The 15,045-nt window shown below is 41.5% G+C and overlaps 1 protein-coding gene across 2 annotated transcripts in view; it reads right to left on the bottom strand.

Moving 5' to 3' along the window:
• Window positions 1-12,009, bottom strand: part of Gramd1c (GRAM domain containing 1C) — a 73,147-nt gene extending 61,138 nt beyond the window's left edge. The window contains exon 1 of one of the 2 annotated variants that reach the window (XM_048346639.1): window positions 11,962-12,009. In XM_048346639.1, the coding sequence (XP_048202596.1) occupies window positions 11,962-11,988 (27 nt within the window). In that variant the 5' untranslated portion in view covers window positions 11,989-12,009. Of the gene's footprint in view, window positions 1-5,691; window positions 5,878-11,961 lie in introns of those variants that run through there. The other variant, XM_048346642.1, reaches the window with a different exon arrangement.
• Window positions 12,010-15,045: the final 3,036 nt, after the last annotated feature.

Here is a 15,045-nt window from a genome sequence, read left to right as displayed (position 1 = left end):
ACACATCATCCTCATGCCTTAGTCTCCTGAGTTCAGGGACTAAAAGGATGTACTACTATGTCCGACTGTGGAGGGTCTAATATGCTACTTATTGAATATCCTGCTCATATATAGAATATGAAACCCAAGCTGGAAAAATTCATTAGAAGATTCAGGTGCTCACGCTTGTGATCCTAGCTACTCAGGAGGCTGAGATCTGAGGATTGCAATTTGAAGCCAGCAAAGGCAGGAAAGTCTATGCTCTTATTTCCACTAAACTACAAAACAAGCCAGAAGAGAAGCTGTGGCTCAACAGGTGACGTGGTAGCCTTGAACTGAAAGAGCTCAGGGACAGCACCCAGGTCCAGATCCTGAGCTCAAGCCCCAAGACCAGCAACAAAGGAGGAGGAGGAGGAGGAGGAGGAGGAGGAGGAGGAGGAGGAGGAGGAGGAGGGGGAGGAGGAGGAGGAGGGGGAGGAGGAGGAGGGGAGGAGGAGGGGGAGGAGGAGGGGGGAGGAGGGAGGGGGAGGAGGAGGGGGAGGAGGAGGGGGAGGAGGGGGAGGAGGAGGGGGGGAGGAGGAGGAGGAGGAGGAGGAGGAGGAGGAGGAGGAGGGGGAGGAGGAGGAGGAAGAAGAGGACTATAATTATGTACTCTGAAGTAAACAACCCCACCTCCATTCAGCCCAGGTTTAGACAAACTTCACAATCTGCAGATGCCTTCAATCTGAAGATGTAGGAAGATTTTTTTTTCTTAAGCGCTTCCAACTTCATCAGTTTGCTCTTCTTTTTCAGCTCTTATATCTTTCCCTTCCTATTGTGTAATACCATGCAAGTGTGGTAGGAAGATGTTTATAACACTATCCAGCATTTCTAGGGACCTTTTGAGAGCGCTGAAGTAAAAAAAGCTCTTTCTCATATTGCCAGAAGTATTTGTTCCTATTCCTTCATAATGAAATATAAAAATATTACAGGATTTCTAGGTTTATTATACCAAAACTTTTTTTTAATTTTTATTGTCAGACTAATGTACAGAGAGGTTACAGTTTCATACGTTAGGCATTGGATACATTTCTTGTATATACCAAAACTTTTTAAGGTAGGATAAAATGTGTTTTTGTAATCCAATATAAAATTGGGAAGTGAAGTTCATTCTTTCTCATCAGTCATCAGAGTGAAAATTGGACATGGTCTTTATAAACTTGAATAATTCCAAGATGAGCAGTGGGGAGCAGAAATCTAAGCAACTTTTTCTCTAAAGTTGCCACAGTGTATTATAAACACACTAATTAATCCCCTTGGGCTTCTTTTGAAAAGTAAAACTTTACAGTAGAACACTAAGTAACGGTACAATGTCCCTATAAGTCAGTTAATGGGAAGGTTAACTGCCAGTTACAAATAAAAACGACCTACTCAGGAGTAATGTGACCCTGTGATCATGTGTAAGTTAATGACTAAGTACTGAATCTTCTGTTTACCCAAATTTTTAGAAACTTGATCATGATCTATATGCAAAGTATGATGTATATACCAACAATGTTTCAAAATCTAGACTACATCTTCTTAAAATATTTTAGAGCAAAAAACAAATTCTTATTTGAATTATAACCTGTTAATATTTTCTCCTTCCATCTTGTTTTCCACTTGCCCCCCTCAATTAAAGACCTGAGATTGTATCTTCTTCATGCTGTGTATAGTTGTCAAGATTTTCAAAGACACAAGGAAAAACAAAAAGACTCCTCAACAAATTTAAGGTTAGTTACATAATTCAGACAACTGTAAATTTTTATCACTTTTCAAATACAATTATGGACGAAATCAGCTTTTTAGGAAGTAAGTGTACACAAATAGCAAATCCTTTTAGAGAGGAACTTAGTGAAATACCAAAGCACAAAAGATATGTACAATAAAGTCCTTTACACAAAGCACTATTACTTATATTAGAAAATTCAGTTAAGTATGTCATCTTCTAAACATACACAACAGAAAGTCTCTGAGGCATTTTTGTACTCCCTAGAGTATGAGCTCTCCATCACTAACACAAGGTACATTAAACAAATGCACCTGCTACAGCGCTGTCTGTCTGTCCTCTGGGACTTCAGCCGCCAGGAATATGTCATTATTTCAGTTGGGAAGAAAAAATTAATGACTTTACATTTTTTTTCCTTTTCTTAGTTTTTTGAACTAGCAGTTAAAGGACAAAGGAATACATACTTACTTTTCATTAACTTTATTCTTAATTTCATTTATCCATTTTACATAATTTGTATTGTTTCTTGAGGGTTTAAACGTTAATGCTAAAACATATACATAAATTAGGATTAAATAATTTAACTTCTAAAACAAATAATAAAACAGAATACATTCCCATATGCTTATATAACAGGAGTGACATAGAAAACCTGCTGATCTCACTACCAATCACTAGGAGGACTTAATCATACCCTTTTAAAGTCTTGCTGTCAGAAAGACACTAATTAACAGCATGAGATTTTGTGCGCCTTAAGACACACCAGTGCTTTCAGACTATGACTCCATCTCTAATTTTACAGGTGATGCAACCAAGGTCAGACAGGTTTGTTGGCTCACCATGCCATAACTTAAAATCACCAGGGGCGAAGCAGACGCTATTTCACCATTTCACATGTTGTTTTAGTCCCAGTCTCTAATTTCCATATATATATACACATATCCTTTAAATTTACTAATAGGGAACATCTGATTCAGCCAGGCCAAACATGTGTTTTATCCTACAGTACTGAATTGGTCTCTAAAGCTCAACTCTTTTTTAAGTACCCAGATTTTAAAGAGTTTTAATCCTGTTAATAGAAAGCTCATTAGAGTTGAGCCACAGCTTGGGAACCACAGCAGTTCTCCCACCTGCCTGAGAGAGGGCCGCCCCCCCCCACGCCCCCATTGCAGTTCATAGACACCCTGCCTCATAGTGATAATGACTTGTGGGACTAGTTTGTTGTGATTATTAAACATTTCAGCTATTTTACTTTCTATCTTATACTTTTCTGTTCCAAGGCTTGTTTTCTCTCCCTCTCCCTCTCCCTCTCCCTCTCCCTCTCCATTCTTCTAAAAACAAAATCTGTTGGGGCTGGGAATCCAGGCATACCTGAGGACTAGTGTTTGACCCCCCCCCCCCCCCCACAGCATCACACAAAAAAAAAACCAGAATAACTAAAGCTGTTGGAGATGTGTATGTGTGTGTGTGTGTTTCTTAAAAAGATTAGAAAAATAATGCACCCAGACAGTGATGAAAGAAACTCAATTACTTGTCATTTGGCTTCTGAACATTTTCCTGTTATTCACCAGTCTATCCTATGTTGGTTTGGATGCTTCAATGAACTCTCATAATCTTATTGTATTCATCTGATTCCTACTTTATTGACAACCAATGAAGAAATAAAATAGCAATGTGGTAGAGTCAGTTGTAGAAACACACGGTACAGGCATATCATGAAACAGAGCTTAGTCAGTCTACACTATGATCATCCCACTAGATTACAACAGAGCCAGGATCATCCCAGTGATCCTAGCTACTCAGGAGGCTGAGATCTGAGGATTGTAGTTCCAAACCAGCCTGGGCAGGAAAGTCTGTGAGACTCTTATCCCCAATTAACCACCAAAAAGCAGAAGGTAGAGAACTGTGACTCAAGTACCAGCCTTGAGCAAAAAAGCTAAAGGATAGCACCTAGGTCCTCAGTTCAAGCCCAAGGTTGGACATTAAAAAAATAAGATTGTAACAGAGCTGAAAAATTCCTATTACCTATTACTACTGTAGCAGTCTTGAGACTGAATTGAGACACATTACTCAGGTGTTAGAGATAATGTTGATAGAAATAAATCAATAGCACTGTCAGGCAAAGAGAATTATGGCACACACACAATTAGGCGCAGTGCACAGTACCTGACAATGATAAAATGGCCACCACCATCGAGGTCTGTTTAAGTACACATTATGATGTTTGCATAATGATGCAATCACTGAACAATGCTTTCCTCAGAATGTATGTCCACACTGTAATGGAGTTACCTTAGCTACAAAGGTCTTTTGCTTCTACATTAAGAAGCACATATTATCTGGGCATGGGTGGCTCATGCCTGGAATCTTAGCTACTCAGGAGGCTGAGATCTGAGTATTGCTGTTTGAAGTCAGCCTGGGAAGAAAAGTCTGTGAGACTCTTATCTTCAATTAACCAGCAAAAAGCCAAAAGTGGAGGTGTGGCTCAAATAGTAAAAGCACCAACCTTGAGAAAAAAAGGTAAGGGAAAGTTCCCTGGCCCTGAGTTCAGCCCTAGTACCAGCACACACGCGCACGTGCACATACACACACATATACACACTGTATTCAGCTTAGGTACCTGAACTGAGGCACAAAGACATTTGACATCCTAACACCAGTGCTGCTCACTTTACTGTACATGCCAACCATTTAGAAATCTTGTCAGAAATCAACTCTCTAACCCTGTAGGTCTGCCTCTCAAATCGAAGAGCAGGAGATGGCAAGTCTGCTGGGCCCATTGAACTACACCTTGATTAGCACATATCTATATATACCTTTTCGCCTTTGTCTATTTCTAAATTCTCTTGTTCCTTTGATTTTTCCCTTTTCCTTTTGTGATCTTGGAGCTAATAAAGCGTCCCTCATTTATAACATCAGCTAAAAAATGCTATAAAACCATAACAAAGAAGAATCAAATCACTGCAATAGTCACAAAAACCTTTTCTGAATGTGACCAAAAGTAATATAGTTAATATAGATGCCATTAGTTAAGGATGTGTTGTTATTTTGAGTATATTTCTTAGCAATTAAATATTTTCCTTCAGTTATATGTCTAAAAAATTCATGATGCTTTTAACAGGAAGTCCAAACAAGTTAGTCATATTAAGATTCAACAACATTCCCATTGAGTTGCTAATTATGAAGAAAGTGATGGTATTTTTAATAACATTTATAAGCATTTAATATTAGTCCCTTATAAAATTATGTGAAAATCTACTATCAAGGAGAGCTAATTCTCAAGAGATCAGCTTGCTTATGAACTAATATTGGAACTATATATGCCTTGTGATCTTACATAAATAGGATATAGCATAATAGATATCTATCAAATGGCTTGTAATTCTCTTAGGAATTAATAGGTTAACAAAGAGCTCTTTGATCATTCAGTATAGAAATACCCTCATCCTACTCTAAGATCACAATGCACATAATCAACAAGCAGTAGTTCAATTGCGTTGTGTGGTAACCTGAAGCATACCCAGGTTCTACTTCAAAGAGAATCTGAAGCCCCTAACTTTAAACCCTTCTTACTATTATTATACACTACAGGTCAAACATCATTAAACTTCTTTTTAAGTACAAGAACAATTCCTTAAAAGAAAAGTATGCAAGTTTTCTAGTTTCTCAGTAATATTTATGTAACATTAGTTTCTTGCCTGTAGAGTTAACAACAATAAAAGTGGAATACGATTCTCTGGTGTTAGGGTTCTCAAAAGGAAATCGAAGCAGACAATTCCACTCTGGCAAACTGGACAACAGCGCCTTCTAGTGGTCAAAATTGGGTAGGCAAACATTTCAATCAAAACATTTAAAATCCGGAAGCTAAGAAGAAAGTATTATAAATACTAAACAGATTGTCTTAGAAATAATGAATATTTTCATTCAAGATTAAAATGAAAACACAAAAGAGAAAAATATATTACCCAAAAGCTCCAGTCACCACTCCAGTTATGAGAACTCGGCCCCTGTTTTTTAGCTGACACTACATTAGTCTCATCCACAATTGGACTAAGATTTTCCTCTACCTCTTCCTGTAACTCAGTGACCAGGCTTGAATTTTCTTCATGCATTACCTGAAAACAAGGATCAAACAATTTAAATGACTTATTGAGAAATGCCCACTTAAGACATATTACTTTTTTTTTTTTTTTTTTTTGCCAGTCCTTGCTTGGAACTCAGGGTCTGAGCACTGTCCCTGGCATCTTTTTGCTCAAGGCTAGCACTCTACCAACTTGAACCACTGCACCACTTCTGGCCTTTTCTGTTTATGTAATGCAGAGGAATCAAACCCAGGGCTTCATGCATGCAAGGCAAGCACTCTACCGCTAAGCCATATTCCCAGCCCAACATATTAATTTTCATAAAGAAAAAAATGTCGACTTTAGAAGATGGAATTAATGTTTTTTCTTCTACAGTTCATTATTTATCCATGTATCAGATAATTTCTAACCTCTACAATTTATTAGACACAATGGGTACAAAGATGAATAAAACAAAGTCCTTAGCCTACAGAAGTTCACAGTCTGCAGGAACAAGAATAAAACACTAAAAATATAATACAATAGAAGCACCAGTTGGCTCAATCATTTTGGGCAACACTTGGCTATGTCCGGTACAAGCTAACAATTTAAAATACACTTACGTCAAGGGTGATTATAATACTAATAAAGTAGAAACCTCATTTCCCATCAACAGACAAGTTAATAAATAATATCAACTTATAAAAACAATGGGGTTAAAAATTAATGTCTCAAACAGACATTGGCTTCCAACCCCAAGACTGTTCAGGACAATGATGGTGTACCTTTGTTTCTTTTTATAATTTGATTTTATTGTTGAGGAGCTGTACTGAGGGGTAGTGAGTATATTTCTTGTCAAACTTGTTATCACCGTCCTCATTTTTCTCCCACCTTCCCTCTACCCAACCCCTAATTGTGTATCTTTATGCAAGATAAGGAACCATTAAGTGGTTACTCATGGAAGAGTTCATAAGGAGTTTAAAAAGAAGTGGGGATTGGGGATTTAGCTCAGTGGAAGAGCAAATGCAAGGCCCTGAGTTCAACCCTCAGCTCTGAAAAGAAGAGGGAGGAAGAGAAGGAGGAGGAGGAGGAGCAGGAACAGGAAGAGGAGAAGGGGGGGAGGAGGAGGAGCAGGAGCAGGAACAGGAGGAGGAGGAGGAGGAGGGGGAGGGGGAAGAGGGGGAGGAGGAGAAAGGGGAGGAGGAGGAAGGAAAGAAGAGGGGGAGGAGGAGGGTCGGGGAGGAGGAGGGTCGGGGAGAATGGGAAGCAGGCATTATACAAGCACATCCCTCTTCAGAACCAGCAAATACTTCTGCTACTACTGTTGTGGCCCCTGTTGCTACTTTCTTTGCCTCTCTTTTAACAAGAACCTTCATCCTCAGGATTATACAGAAAGGCACACAGGGCACCCCTATGGTGCATTAAAAGAATAAGTCAACCCAAGTGAAGCTCAGGCCACTTAAAACCTGTGAAGTGACTAAGCTCTGTGAAATGACCAGAGAGTTGGACAAAGCCCCTAACCTTGATGATACCGACTTGATACTTCCTTCCGGCACGAAGAAGTTTGTAAGCATGAAAAGGGTAGAGAGGGTTTTCTCTACATAAAGTATATCCAGTCACTGAAAAATAATGAGAAAAAAAATACCACGAGATACAGGAGAAGACAAAACTGAAATGAAAGTCCACAACTGTATCTGGTAAAAATGCAATATTTAGGACTGGAGGAGTGGCTCAAGTGGTAAAGGCCCAGCCATGAGCAATACAAAAGCTGAGCAAGAACACAAGACATAAACTGAGACCCAGTACCACCCCTCCCCCCCAAAAAAAAGTTAAAAGAAATGTTCAAGTGCTTAAATGTAATACTTATTAAACGTTTACATGTCAAACGTATTAAAATAATTTAAACAACCAAAAAAATCAAGGATTAACTTTTGTGTCTATACAATATTGTTTCTGAATTCATTTTGGTATTTGCTAAAGTGTATCAACTGGCAATCTTCATGGCTTTTAATCATTACTGGGGCTAACATTGCAGTGAGAACTGGAGATCCTACTGCATTTAAACACCTGTAATCCTAGGGGAGTTAATCAACATAAAATAGACAACAATGATTGCTAGGCATGCTTCACCTTAGCCATTAGGACTATTATTGCTTTGCCTAAATTCTTCATGATCCTATCATGTATTGTCCTACAGTAGCCCTAGTGGCCATAGTGTAACCCAATGGATAAGTTCAAATCAAGTCTCTGGAGTTTATAAATTGGCTTTTTAAAAAGGGAGACTGACTAGATACCCAGGAGATTGAGATCTTGAGAATAACAGTTTCAAAACTAATCCTGAGCAAGAAAGCCCATAAGATTCTTATCTCCAATTACCTGCCAAACAGTTGGAAGTGGAGGTTTGAGTCATGAGATAGAACATCAGCCTTGAGCAAAAGGCTAAGTAATAGTTCCCAGGCCCTAAATTCAAGCCCTAGTACCGGCATTTAAAAAAAATCAACTAAGTCTTCTTTTGGCACTGCTGCAGGCTTCCTGTCATCATGGTTAACGTTCCTAAAACCCACCGTACTTTCTGTAAGAAGTGTGGCAAGCACCAACCTCACAAAGTAACACAGTACAAAAAGGGCAAGGATTGGGCTGGGGATATAGCCTAGTGGCAAGAGTGCCTGCCTCGGATACACGAGGCCCTAGGTTCGATTCCCCAGCACCACATATACAGAAAACGGCCAGAAGCGGCGCTGTGGCTCAAGTGGCAGAGTGCTAGCCTTGAGCGGGAAGAAGCCAGGGACAGTGCTCAGGCCCTGAGTCCAAAGCCCAGGACTGGCAAAAAAAAAAAAAAAAAAAAGGGCAAGGATTCTCTGTATGCCCAAGGAAAGCGTCCTTATGACCGGAAGCAGAGTGGCTATGGAGGTCAGACTAAGCGATTTTCCGGAAAAAAGCTAAGACTACAAAGAAGATTGTGCTGAGGCTTGAATATGTTGAGCCCAACTGCAGATCTAAGAGAATGCTAGCTATTAAGAGATGCAAACATTTTGAACTAGGCGGAGATAAAAAGAGGAAGGGGCAAGTCATCCAGTTCTAAGCTCCAACTTTTTATGAAGATAGTATAATGAGGCCATTCCAACCTTTGTTATGAAGACAATAAAACCATGAGGTCAAATTCACTTCAAAAAAAAAATCAACTAAGGTAAAAGAGTGAAAATTGGGGCTGGGAATGTGGCTTAGTGGTAGAGTGCTTACTTAGCATGCCTAAAGCCCCAGGTTTGATTCCTCAGTACAACATAAACAGAAAAATTCGGTGGTGCTGTGGCTCAAGTGGTAGAGTGCTAGCCTTGAGCAAAGAAAGCTCAGGGACAATGCCCAGGCCCTGAGTTCAAGACCCAGGACTGGCAAAAAAAAAAAAAGTGAAAATCCCTACACTTTTTCAATTTATTAGTCCACTGTAGCCTGTTAAACTTGGAAAGAATGAATGGTAGTATCTTACAGTTGATACTACAGTCAATACTACAGTCCTATCAACACTACACCCAGCCTTACTGAAGTCAGTGCGTATCCAATCAGCAAGCAATAAATATTTTGCTACTGCAGATCTGGCTCATATTTTCTGTTCAGTGCCTCTTTTCATAGCCTCTCAGCCAGTTTCCCTTTACTTTACCAGGGCCATAATTTGTCTCACTCTGGCTACCCACTACATTCCTAAACCATTTCCTCTATTTACAAACAGATTTAACTGAGCGCATTGGACGTTCTGGTACTACAGCCACCACAGAAGGATGTGCCTTCCTTGTCCTCATCACCTAAATAGATGCCATGGTGCTGAAAGAAATCATTTCTCTTAGGACCTTTTGCCTACCTGACAAGCAACTTGTGTTCAACCAAGTCAACAAGTGTGGGATTTGTATGCTTAATGGACAGACTCAATCATCTGCATTAACATGTGTTGCAGCTCCCTACAGAATGGCTGCTTCTTGTCCCTTACCCAGGATGTTCCCCCAAAAGGACAGGACCCAGGAGTCAGCACAACTGCTGAACTTCAAGAGACCAACAAATGGTCATGCGTACATGCTTTACAGTCTTGTGTCACTGCTGCAGCGTTACCCTTTAGTATAAAGAACTGTCAGACACCTCTGATTCACAGATACCCAATAAAAATCAAGATCACACAAGCATCTAAATACACTGAAGCTATGATACAACAGGCCTCTCAGAGACACTCCTTATTCTTCTCAGATTTCCAGACATTACCTCGAGTGATTCACCCAGTTTATTTCTCAAAATGCAACTATGGCTCTTAGCCAATGTTCTCCATGCAACTTTGAGCCTTCTTTACTAGTTTCAAGCACAGTGGGCTTGAGCAAGTTCAAATCCAATTAGATGCATTTGTTATATATCAGGAATGTTACATATCAGGAATGAATTCTATAATAAAGAAACCAATTTCATGTTTTGGAAGTGGGGACAGTACAGGAGATTGAATTTATCTTCCTGTTTGGCTCTACCATTGAGCTATACTCTCAGTTTTTTGTTTAGTTTGCTTTTTGGGAAGTCTCCAGCTTGCCTGGGGCATGTTCCAACCACGATCCACCTACCTGCTTCCCGACTAGCTGGGATTGCAGGCCTTTACCAGCATGCCCAGATAGGGATTGAGTTTCCATACTTGGTTCAGTTGTTAAAGGTATACTCAGTATGAACCCCATCTGCAAAGCCTAGAAGATCATTTTTTCTCTTCCTTCCCTTCCTTGTGCTCTTCCTTCTTTCCTTCCTTCCCTTTCCTTTTCCTCTTCTTTTCTTTATTTATTTTTTGGTCTGCTCATCAACTTCAGTCCTCCTTTCTCTACCTCCTAAGTGAAAATTTGTTTGCTTGCAAACAGGTTCCAAACATCACTCCTTCCTCTTCTGTGCATGTTGTTAAGCAAACTGGGTGTTCTATGCTTTGGGTGAATTGGAGATTCACATCCAGCACGCCTGCTGTCCATGCATAGAAACCTCACCGAAGTCCCTGATCCCTAATAGCAGTAAAACCCTGGAGCCAATGATTGCTTCCCTCTCCAGACGCCCTTCCTGTTCTCCCCAAAGACCTCAATTATGTAAGCAAGAGACAATTTCATACCTTCAGAATCCGTGTGTAATATCATCAGATTCTACATCTGAGTCAAATCTGGGCTTTCTGGGGTGGCCACAGTAGACTTGTACAATGGGTGTAATGGATTCTCATACTTATAGCTGTGTTGGGCCATGGCAAAGTCACTTCATTGCTCTAAGTCTAACTTAACTCTACTAGCAGAGATAGTAATTCCCTCGGATCAGACAGTAAGCTCATTGGTCCTGTCTGTGCTGCTCACAATAGTATCAGTTGCCCTGCTGGCAACTTATCCTGAACATGACTCCCCCCTCCCCCCCACCACACACACCAGTTGAATGAATAAGTGACTGACTGTGGAATATCTCTCTTTCCTACCTCATGGAATACTTTGAGCATCACTTGAAAAATAGTGCATTCATTCAACAATTATTTGAATGCTTCTACCTTCGTTCAACTAAAATACAATTCAAGAGCTATAGCGCTGATTGCAATCCTCCAAAATAATATAAACTATATGCACACAACCACGGCAAATCCCATGAAGGCAACGCTAAGAAGTGCACGCATCTCTACCACCAAAGGCTTTCACCCCCAAGCTCAGGAAGCCAAGTGTTGCCATTTTATCAAATACGGCAATAAGCAAATGCCTAGTTCAAACTAGATGAATTAAAAACAAACAAACTTGGCATTGACTGTGCAGAGATTTTAAACCACTTGTGTCCTTTTATAAGCCCGGCAAACAATGAAAGGAAGAGGAGAAGGCTGCTAGGACAAGCCACTGGGTCCAAACCACAAGGAGGAGGAAGCCCGATTCAGTGAGATCGGGGCTCGAGACATCCGGCCTGAGGCACCTGAATCACTCAACAAACACCTGCAGAGGAGGAGGGAGGGGAAAGTCTTCCAGGAAGCACAGGAAACGGTTTCCTTGGTAACAACTTTCCAAATTACCACACACACACTGCCCCCAAGAGCACCAAGAAAAGGGAGGGGAGGAATAATTCGCATGATCTGACTGAGAAGGTGCACACAACCATTGATTGAGAGAAAGGAGAGAAGGCTCGGTGTCTGCCCCCAGCGCGGTTACTGCTTACCTGGCGGGCAGTCAGAGCGCCCGCCATCGCGGGATTCCCTGCTGCGCACGCGCGTCCCGGCGAGCGCGCCTCCCCACCCCAGTCCCTCCGCCCCCTGCGCCTCCACACACTCCGGGAGGAGTCGAGGCGCGCGTCCCGTGCCCACCTCCACCGCGCGCTCCCGTCCGCAGGCCATCTGAGCACCACGTCGGGTCTTGCCCGTGCTGCTTGCGCCCTCTGGCGGCAGCTGTGCCCCCATGCCTTCGGCCTACCTCACCCCTGAAGCAGGTTTCCTTGCCAGCCTGAGGCCACTCTGCACTAGGGGTCTGGAGGATTACTTACCTCCCCACCTCCACTCGTGTGCTTTCCATGAAATGCCTAACCCACTCCCAGTAATATACAAAGGTATGACTGGGAGAGAGAAAAATAGGTAAATTGCATTGTAGTGTGTCAGTGGGTTAGCTGACAATGGAGTAGGACAGCTAAGATCACTGGGGAAGAGGTCAAGAGCAGAAGCCAGGAATTGAAAGTATAATCGCAGTAGCTACTGAAACGAAAGCTATGAGTGAGATTCAAAAGTATTTCATACAAATAGGGGGCATGAACCATGAGCTGGTAGATGGCTGCAAGAAGGAAAGTTAGTAAGAGGAACAATTTTATGAGATGAATTCCAAACCTAGAGTTTTAGGGAAATATAAAGAAAAGTATAGAAGTAACAGGAGAAAGAAGGGCAATTGTTTTTCCTCTGGGCCCAAGGGCGCTTCATAACAAATCACCCAAACCTGAGTGGTTGAAAACAAGGAAAATCATTCATTCTTAGTTTCTACAGGTCAGGAATTTAGGAGCAACTCAGGTGGGCAGATTTGGCTTACAGTCTCTCAGGAGGTTGCCCTGGGTAGTGACATGGGGCTCCAGTCTTTAGAAAAGCTAACCAACACTGGAGGGTCTACACTAAGGTATCTCACTTACTTGGCTGGCAACATGATGCTGGCTGGTGTTTGAGGGCCTCAGTTCCTCCCCCATAGGGCTTCTCCACAGGGCTGATTGAATCGTATGGTTTAGCAATGGCTTTTCTCAGGATGGGTAGTCCAGGAGACCACGATGAAAGCCACAATGCCTTTTATGACCTAACCTTGCTAGGTAAACACTGTCACCTGCATTCTGTTGGGGCCACACGGCCCCTCTGATTCACAGCAAATCAGAGGCATTCTGAGAGAAATGTAAGTGATGCTATGACTGAGGTGAAAAGCTCAAAAGAGTGGTGTCCTCTGGGGAAAACCAGGTTTTAGTTAGAGTAGACTGAAAAGAGATCTTAGGAAATTTTCAGGGAACTTAGGATATACGGGATTTTATTCACATCTGAACTTGAATTCTATAGCATATACAGGAAGGATCTGAGAAATTGAGGACAGGATAGGAGTGAGGATATGAGTTGAAGAAACTTGGGGTGCTGTCAGGATACATATTACTCTGGGGCCACCTATCCCACAGTGACCCACAGACAAGCCTAGGGAGACATACTTCCTAGTATGTATTTTAGAGTTTTAGAAGCTTCATTCTTACAAGCTGTTAACATGTTCAATATGGTTGCCTTTCATCCAGACCCTTAGAAAATGCCACTATGACTTTGACCATATTTTCTAGGCTTGTTACTCCATACATCTGATTTTGTCCCTTCCTGAAACCTACCAGTGTATAATGGGAGTTGTAGGTAGACAGGCCAAGGGGCAAGATAAGAGCAAGGGCATTTGTAAGCTGAGGAATATGTGACAAAGCCATTGAGAAAGTTCTCAACGAACCCCTTGGAAAACTGAGACCCCAACTGACTTGTTCCACAGAGTTCTCAGCAACATGGAGAGCCAGATGAAGTGCTCATATCGTGAATGGTAGAGTTTAGGAGGATGAAGGTTCTAGGCTAGCCTGGGAGTGGAGAGAGGAGTGAGACTCCATCTCAATCAATAAAAAGCTGGGCAGGGTGGCATGTGCTTGTCAACCCAACTGGGTTGGGAAGTGCATACAGGAGGATCGAAGTCCAGGGATAGATGGAAGACCCCGATTAGAAAAATAACAAAAACAAAAAGGGTGGGGAGTGTAGCTGAAGTCGTAAAGTACTTGCATAGCAAACACAAACTCCAATACTGTCCCAAAAGAGCAAAACCAAAACCAAATATAAAGTAGCAAAATCAGAGTAACTCCAGAATTGGCAGATAAATAAGGAGGGGAAGAAAAGAGTAGCTAAAGCAAGGAGGACTCCAGTCAGAGGTATGTGCGTAGTTCCATCGCCTCAACTCTAGGCTGGTAGGCAACAGTATAATTGTCAGATGTACAGTAACTCAGACATTTTTTTTAACCACCCATCCCCATATTAGAAACAAGCTATTGAGAAAGTGCTTATGGAGAAAACAAAAATGATACAGAAAACAGGAAATGGACATGGGAATCCCCAAAAGAATGCTGAGGTAGGTTTCACAATGACAGGAGTGGACTGCAAAAATAAAGCAACTAGCTCAGATCAGAGCAGACTCAAGCGACCAAATGGCAAAGCACTCTTCCTCAGCATTCCTGTTGTCCTTTCCCTTCAGAATTCTAGCTGAAGCTAGCTGAAGAAAGACTTTGCCCAGGAGCCAGGCTCAGACTTTTTTTTTTTTTTTTTTTTTTGTGCTCAGCTAGTGACTTTTCCATTCTCCCTCTCTGCTCTGCTGCCTCATACCCCTGGATTTCAGCTTTGACTTACACTTGGAAGTAGCCACAGATCTAGAACCAAAAACCATAGAGTAATCCACTCTCTCTTACCATGCTTTTTTTTTGCTAAACATCCAGTGTCTACTCAGATGCTCCAACTATAGTGAGCCCTGTGCTTTTCAAGACAACCTCAGGCCCTTGCCCACTGATGTCCCTGAAAAACACTCATAAACTCTCAGGCACACTGAAGTTGGATAAGGACCTGCAGACTTTGAGCATCTCCTTTTCTTCTTCTGAGATCCTTTATATGACAGTGAGCGTGTCAGCCTTCCAGAGGAAGAATGGTGCTACTTTTCTTGTTCTTTTTTGAATTAAAAATGTATTTAGGTATGTCTATGTGATTGATATATCTATGAATTCCAA

The sequence above is a fragment of the Perognathus longimembris genome, chromosome 5 (genome assembly GCF_023159225.1).
Source record: "Perognathus longimembris pacificus isolate PPM17 chromosome 5, ASM2315922v1, whole genome shotgun sequence".
NCBI lineage: Eukaryota > Metazoa > Chordata > Mammalia > Rodentia > Heteromyidae > Perognathus > Perognathus longimembris.
The sequence above is the reverse complement of the archived record's forward strand: the minus strand, read 5'-3'. Positions and strand labels throughout refer to the sequence as shown.